We start from the raw sequence: 7,786 nt of genomic DNA on the forward strand, positions 1-7,786 counted from the left end.
GCCATCTTGGCGGCCGCTCACGTGGCGGGCCGCGCGGCGCCCCCTAGCGGCCGTTACCGCCGTTACCCGCCTCCCCGGCGGCCGTTACCGCCGCTACCCGCCGCTGTGACGGCTGTTACCGCTCTTACTGCCGTTACCGCCGTTACTCGCCTCCCTGGCGGCCGTTACCGCTCTTACGGCTGTTACCGCCGTTACCCGCCTCCCCGGCGGCCGTTACAGCCGTTACCCGCCTCCCTGGCGGCCGTTAGAGCCGCTGCCCGCCGCTGTGATGGCTGTTACTGCTCTTACTGTTGTTACTGCCGTTACCGGCCTCCCTGGCGGCCGTTACCGCCGTTACCTGCTGTCCTGACGGCCGTTACCGCCGCTACCCGCCGCCGATACAGCCGTTACGGCGCTCACTGCTGTTACCGCCGCTACCCGCTGCCGTGACAGCCCWTACAGCTGTTACCCGCTGCCGTGAGGGCCGTCACAGCCGTTACCTGCTGTTAGGCACCGGCTACCACAAAGCTGCGTTTGCAAACAACGGAGCAGACACCTCATAGCAGCTAGAATGGAGGGAAACAATTTCTCCATGTGAACTTCTGTAGACCATTGTAAGCTGTATTGGCTCTGTTCCAACAGCCTCCTTTCCCCTTCTGCACCCGCAGAATTGACGCTGGATGGGAGAACCCATGTTATTTCTGTCCAACCCACCATATCTGCCCGGAGGAACTGTCTGTAGGGACTATAGAGCTTCCTCTAGCTGTGTCACTGCTTGGTACCTTCGTACTCGCCTTAGGGATCCCTTGGTGGGGCGAGGTGGGGAGAAAATGAGTTAAGCTGATACAAAGCTGAGAGATTAAAATGCTATGACATTTTGAACCTGAAGTTTAAACTGAAAGTACAGAGTTCGGACTGGTAGAGGATGCTGTGTGCACAGAGAAAGGGGCATCCAGCGTCTTTCCACCCCATTTCCTTTCAAGAAGGAAGACTGAGTTTGCCAAAACTGGTGAAGAAAAGTAAGTACCATGCTTTTTTTCTAGCTGTAGTCCAAATGCAGTGGGGAGAATGGCTGCTTTCAGATCCTGTTAGTCAGGCATCCAGATCACGTATTGCAAGCAGAATAAAAAGCGTCTTGTATTTGGGAGCATGGTGGTGTAGAGGGGAACGTTTGGATAGGGGCTGGGCGGCCTGTCTTGGTGTGYGGTCACTGAGGGGTCTCCGCAGCATTCAGACAGGCTGGGGGCTCTGGGCTAGGCTTCCCAGGACCGCCTCCCCGGGGGAGCTTATTCGAGGACTCTTTGCTGCATCTCTGCAGCAGAACAGCAAGCAGTGTTCCCTGCAGCCTGAACAAACAGGAGCCCGAATACAAGAAGCAAATTGCCCACTCWTAATCAATGGCTTTAATTTATTATAGCCATTTAGCAGAGCCTAAATACAGAGAATATTTTAGCAGAGTTAAAATACAGAGGATGGAACAAGAGATCCCCAAGGCATGGGTCACCTACAAGTTTTYGTGAATGTGGCTGACAATGCCAGGGGTGTGTGTGAATGGAGCTTAGGGATCTGGGACAGTGCTCTTCCTTTGAAAAGACTTGAGTTTTTGTTTCTCTAATTAGAAAAAGATTCGTTCCATACCTGATCTTGAACAAACATTCAAGCCTTTACTATCTTGTTGAGTCAATTTGTTGAATTAGTTAAATGCTATAAGAGGTTTTATCGTTACTACAAGTTTGCTGGTAGGCAAGGTGGAGAACTGAATTATACTGGAAGTTAAATATCTAACATTTGTTTTTTTAATGCTGGTAACAGAAATTAAAAATGAGCAAAATAACCAGGTTACCGCTATGGCAACATTCAGATTGGGTGGCCATTGAGGTCTGTGGAAAAGCATCTTTTATTCATAACTSTCTGTTATGAATAAAAAGCAAAGACACACTGTTTATTCTTGGCACTATGTAATACATTTTATTTCACCCATGGTCACTGCATCTACCTAAGCTTCAAGCTCCTGAGGAAAGGCTTTATCCTAATGATTTTCACATTAGGGTTCATGAAATACTTCTATGTGGTGTTGGCAAAATAATATAAATGTTTGTGTCGGGAGACTTCTGTTTGTTTTTGACATCTGCATTTCCACCAGAAAACAGCTTTCAGCAAATGYAAAATAGTTGGAAATTGCTGATTATGTGTGTATACTAGAATCCAGTGCAATGCAGGTGTTGAAGGTATTTAGTACCTAGAGGGATCAAGGCTTGACACAGCAAATTACRTTATCACAGAAATAATCAGCATATTAATCCAGCTCCAATAAAGCTGAAGATCTCTTTGGAAATGGTAGAATTTGACATAGATAAAAATGTACATGTTCAGTGATAGCAGGGCTGCACTGAAATAATTTCTGACCCTCTGGGATACTCTGAAACTTGTCAGGAAAAACAGCATTGTGTGGGAGCATTCAGTATTGCTGTAATTAAACATCAGCTCTGAAAATGAGGCAGCTCCTTGTACTGCAAGAGAAGATGGTGATTTAAAGTCATTTCCCCCTGCCATGAGCACTGGTGTAAACCAAGTGCCGGTCGATCCTCTGTGTGCGGAAGCAGCATYGCGGGTGACAGTCAGTAACGCACCGTCGCTCTCAGCACTGATAGTAGAGGAACCCCCCGAGTGCTCCCACCGCGACAGCCGTGCTGTGAGAGGAACATCCATCTGTGGAGAAAGTTACTGAATGTTGCCGTGTGGCTAGCGCAGGTGATGATCTGTATTCCTGATTTTACATCCTTGTGCATTTTTAAGGCTATGACAGTGTTTAGTTAGGGAGAGAAAATGGTGAAATGAATTTGAACTCCAATTAGCTTTTACACTCAGCTTGAGATGGCCTGAGATTTGTGTGAACTTGGGCTCTGCATTGACCTTCCATAAAATAATCTTTGTGCTTTACTTTACCCAGCCATTGAAGCAGCATTCTTTTACCTAACAGGAACATTGTGAGTCTATAGAAATGCTTTGAAAGTACTTTGAGAGCCACTGAAGGAAAAAAAAAACTATCCTTCATATAATGAAAAGCATTTTATTTCCTGATATGAATCTGTTTGTCACTATGTGAATAGCCCCACTTGCTATCTCCCAGTGCAAGACTCGTGCATTTCCAAAAATCAGAAACATGGACAACCACATAGATTAAAATTGCAGTTTCCACATRAATTGACCATAGAAGAATTTCAGATATTTTAGTTTCCCTAGTGCTATGCATCCTGCATAAGAACTCAAATATGAAGATAGTTGACTCATTGACTGGAAGGTAATGAATATTATCTCTTTGACTACTTTAAACAAGCTGCTTTAGAGAACATAAGCAGCATTTGTCCATTTGTTTTATTTTACATTTTTTTTTAATTCTATTATTCATTGTCTTTCAGGAATTTTCTTTTTTTTGTAAGTAGATTGATACATAATAAGGTGATGTAAGGTTAAACTGGTATGTGTGGAATTTAGCCCAATATAATGGCTGTATAACAAGTTAACTGCAACCAGACCGAGTGTTTTTAACCCTGAGAGCAACAACAGATCTTACATGCCCTGACTGGCTTCACCTGGTGCTTCAACCTTCCCTCCTTTACCACCACCCAACCAGGCCTGTGTACCTCATTTAACCTCAGGCCTGGGTCCTCTGCTCTTGSTCGAGTTGCTTCTTGCTTCTAGTTCTGCTCCTGAGGTGTTGTTTGGATCTCCTGGATTGACCTTAGACTGATTACCTTGCTCTGCCTGATGATTGCTGGACCTGTTGTTATGCTGCCCTGCTGTCCTGGCTCAGGATCCTGTGGGATGGTGCCTTGTTGGTGAGATTGTTACTTGCTCTTGGTCACCCTTGGCTTACCTTAACAAACAAGGCCCTGCTGCTCCCTGGCATTATCAGTCAGATTTTTTTTTTTTTTTTTTTGCCAATCTGATTTCAGTGTGGCTTTTTGGATTTTTCAGTGTGGATAGATCCAATCTCTCATTCTGCACTCGGGCTGTAAGATTTCCTTACAAACTTGCAAGTTACTATCAACTAATGGAAAGATTTCTGCCTGACAAAAAGCCATGAGAGTTATTTCAGGCTGGTGGAAGCATTTGCGACATCTTGTATTTCTGCAAACTTTTCTAGGGAGAAAACTACTTATATGTAGTAAAAATAAGTTAAAAATTACCTTGACAACAAATTACCCGAGATGTTCATGCAGCAATTGCTCTGCACCAGCTGGAACAAAGCTTTCTAAAAAACTCTCTCCTTTAATTATTTCCACTGGTTTTACCTGTGAACAACTTCTCCCTTCTCTTAGTTCTCCTGAGCAGATGCTTTTGATCTGCTCCTCCAGAGCTGTGTTCAAAATCTTCATCTAGAAAAGAAGAAAATAAAGGAAAAAGATTATCTTTCACTGTGGAGGGCTCTTTCATTCACAATGAGGAAGGCTTTTGCTTATGCCTCTCCTTCTGAAGGCTGTGCTTGTTAATTTGAAGATTAGGTGACACATCACCTTATATCACAACTGACCAGACAGACCTTATGTGAGGAAACATACTACAGATGGGCTAGGGTTCTAGGAACCTATAGAACTGCATACATTCTTACCTGGTTCTGAAGCTGGTTTGGTGTTTGTGAAAAGTTTGGGATATGGAAAGCACTAATCATTTTCCCTCTGCCCCCCCCAGTGGAGATATGGAGGACATTCTTTGAATTTGTGTTTTCAATAAGACCATACAGAAATGCTGTAGCAAAGTCCATTGGTTTGCAGTTTAAATCTTGCACATTTGGGTCACGCACCTCACTCCTGTAAGGTAGAGTTTACTCACTAGGTTTTCCAAAGCATCCTTCCTTAGACTTCTGCCAACTGAGAATGGCCTCCAGCCACCTGTGCTGGTAGAAGTCAGAGAAACCAGACATGCCACAGAACATAACTAGAGGGGGAAACAAAACATATATATATATATATATATAAGTGAAAGGTTTACTCATATTATTTAACATCTGCCATGTTATGATTGACTAACTAGAACAGGTTACGTACTATTTTCCATGAAGAGGTCTTGAGAAGGAAACTTGAATCCGTTGCTTTCAATTGCAAGGTTTATTTTCATCATGTTAGCACAGAAAATATTCTTGTAATACTGGGCCCTCAGGAACAGGTGATTTGAGCATCCTTTCTAGATAAAGAAGAGAACTGTTTTTGCTTTCTATTTTATTAGACTTCTTCACCCCCAGTCTGGAGTAGGGAAGACTGGATCTGCAAACTGCTATTTGCAATTGAAAATTGTATTTTGATTGAAATTTTCTGTGATCATTAAATGTAATGACACTATTTTTAGAAAACAAACAAACAAAAAAAAMCTTGACATTTACCATGTCAGCAAACATAAAGTAAAAAAGCTGATGAGACAGGGAGTAATCTGAGCAACCAGGCTTTGTCATTATGTTTCTGCAGGTGTTTGTGACGATGCAGGGCTTGCCGTTTTCTTTCCTGCGTAAGAACAGCAACAAAGAGTTTCTGAGTTAGAGATGAACTGCTCAGGAATGTTCTGTTTCATGTACTYGTGCAGAAAATGGTAACCCTCATTTCCTGCCTGTCAGTGTAAATGCTAGCAGAAGGTAAAATGCCTCATAAAACAGTGGCAGTAAGACRATATCTGCACATATCAGTAAAACGTACCATGTTCCCAGCAAATATGTCAAACATGAGTCGCTCATTTCTTCTGTAAGGCACTTCTTCTTGTCAAATGTAGTGTAGGCCAGCAAGGAATCGGTTTGGTTCCACAGTTGAGGAAAGAGCCAAAAATGTGGTCCTAATATTGGTTCAAATTCTGAAAGCAAATYAAAGAAGTCCCATAATTAGTGGTTTGGTAGAGGGAGTTGCCAGGTCCTGCCTGATTTTTAAGTGTCTGTCTGCACCCAAGGTATTCCCACGTGTACATGCATGTAGCTCTTCTGCAGAAATATTCACTTCAAAGCCTGTGCTTGAGGTAAAGCCAACCAGTGCATGTACCACAGAGTGTGGTGCTTGCTCTCTGCCCAAAGCAACAGAAGCAAAACGGACCTTGCAAAAATAATGGTAGTAGCACTAATAGTAGAATAACTGTGGGGGGGGGGAAACTATGGCAGAAAAAAAAATGCTCTGACATTCCAACTTCCTAGTAGTCCTTCTTTCCTTAGCATTTCCAGGATGTATACCAAATATTGCTATCGCTCTAAATAATTTCTTTTCATTTGCATCTTTATTTCGTAGAATAATAAAGGAACTGAATTCTTTCATAAAGTAACTGTAATATAAATGGCTCAATCTTGAGCAAGAATAATTTTTCTTTATCACCATTGACACAACTTTTACCTCTGAAATATTTGGGGTCATTCTTTTCTAGAAAATGTGTTGCTTTTTCAATCAGAGAAGACAACTTCCCCAGCAAGATTTCAACTCGGGCACGGTGAGGAAGCGATTCGTGTGCTGAGGACCATTTTTCTAGGACTCCTTTCAAATAACCTGTAAAAAGAAAGGAACGGATTTACGCACATGAGCATAAAACTGTCAGTTCATCCCATTTTAGAGGAAAAAAAAGGAAAATATGGATATTATTTTGTACTTTTTATGAGATTTAACCTGGACAATGTTTAGCACCCAAATGTACATCTGTACTAAGAAGCATCTCCTTTTGTTTGTTTAGCTGGTACCTTGCAGTCAAGGTAGTAGGACAGCCTTACTGTAAACTCAGAGATGCCTAAGTTGACTGTAATTTGCATTAGCCCCCAAAACTATGTGCATAAAGGTAACTTGTATCAGTTACTCATTTGGGTTCTYCAGGAGGATTTAATACCTGGCATTATCAAATAGAGTTAAAAATAGTCTCACAGCTCATTGCATTTCTCCCAGCCCATAGATTAACCCAAGTGATGCCTTTTTAAAAGAAGAACAATCAGGGTTTTTTCTAAGACTKATATTTGATATAAAGACCAGCTAGATCACTACTGTGGTGGTCAAATTTAAGGAACTGACTCTTCAAAACAAAAAGAAAAAAAAAGAATTAAGATATTCTTACAAGATGCGTCATATACTACTAGCAGCTATTTATAGAAAAAGCAAATTTAAAGATGAGAAAATTATTGGCCTTGTCTGACACTTCCAGAAGCAATGGGATCACAGTACCTTGCAGGATATGAAATCCCAACACCGCGTCCAAGTTGAGGGCCCGATACTGACTCTCCATGAAGACGGTCGCTCTCTYGAGCGCGCCGATGACGGCGCCGCTGGTGTTGGGTGCGCTCAGCGGCGAGCCAGGCCCGGGCAGCGCCAGCAGCAGCAAGAGGAGGGTGCCGGGCATCGCTGCCTCGCTGCGGATGATGYGTGAGCTGTCAGTGCCCGCCGCTCGCTGCGGCTGTGCGGGGCCGTGGTCCTGCAGGAACTGGCYGCAGCTGCGGGAAGCGGCTCCTTCCTTCTTATGTCAGCGCGCTTGGCGGYTCGGTTGGCCTGGTCCACTCCAGCCCTGCATCCTCAGCTTGGTAAAGCTCCTGTCAGCGGCAGTGTTGGGGAGGAGCCCACGCGCTGTGTGGAGGCAGGAGAGAGAACAGCCTCTCCTTGCCGGGCTGCACCTGGAAAACGGGAATCGGAGCGTGCACGTGAGGAGGTGCTGAGGAAATCCCTGCCATGCAGCGGGGAGAGACCGGTGTGGAGGCCCGAGCGCCTGTGAGCTGCAGTGTGTGTAGTGGGCAGAAGGGTTAGGATGGACCCGCTCTTCCCTGCGGGAGTGAGTCCTTGTCCCCTCTGCTCCCTGGGGTGTCCGG

General features: G+C 44.2%; 2 protein-coding genes and 1 long non-coding RNA gene across 3 annotated transcripts in view; 1 reads left to right on the plus strand and 2 right to left on the minus strand.

Annotated features, from left to right (window-relative positions):
- NAGPA (N-acetylglucosamine-1-phosphodiester alpha-N-acetylglucosaminidase) overlaps positions 1–1,635 on the minus strand; it is a 10,776-nt gene extending 9,141 nt beyond the window's left edge. The window contains exons 1-2 of the mRNA XM_026048977.1: positions 1,618–1,635; positions 338–420 (exon numbers count right to left, since the gene is read on the minus strand). Of these exons, the coding sequence (XP_025904762.1) occupies positions 338–420; positions 1,618–1,635 (101 nt within the window). The remainder of the gene's footprint in view (positions 1–337; positions 421–1,617) is intronic.
- Positions 1,380–7,734, minus strand: CUNH16orf89 (chromosome unknown C16orf89 homolog). The gene is made up of 8 exons (XM_026049003.1): positions 7,152–7,734; positions 6,342–6,491; positions 5,667–5,817; positions 5,360–5,477; positions 5,028–5,163; positions 4,813–4,917; positions 4,275–4,358; positions 1,380–2,688 (listed from the first exon to the last, which is right to left on the minus strand). Exons 1-8 carry the CDS (start codon positions 7,324–7,326, stop codon positions 2,618–2,620), a joined length of 990 nt encoding a protein of 329 aa, XP_025904788.1. The 5' UTR covers positions 7,327–7,734; the 3' UTR covers positions 1,380–2,617.
- LOC112955679 lies at positions 3,646–7,228 on the plus strand. The gene is made up of 3 exons (XR_003250922.1): positions 3,646–3,818; positions 6,373–6,435; positions 7,132–7,228. It is a non-coding gene; the product is annotated as an uncharacterized LOC112955679 (long non-coding RNA).
- Positions 7,735–7,786: the final 52 nt, after the last annotated feature.

Source organism: Nothoprocta perdicaria, unplaced genomic scaffold, assembly GCF_003342845.1.
Source record: "Nothoprocta perdicaria isolate Ctin4 unplaced genomic scaffold, notPer1 scaffold_59, whole genome shotgun sequence".
Taxonomy (NCBI): domain Eukaryota; kingdom Metazoa; phylum Chordata; class Aves; order Tinamiformes; family Tinamidae; genus Nothoprocta; species Nothoprocta perdicaria.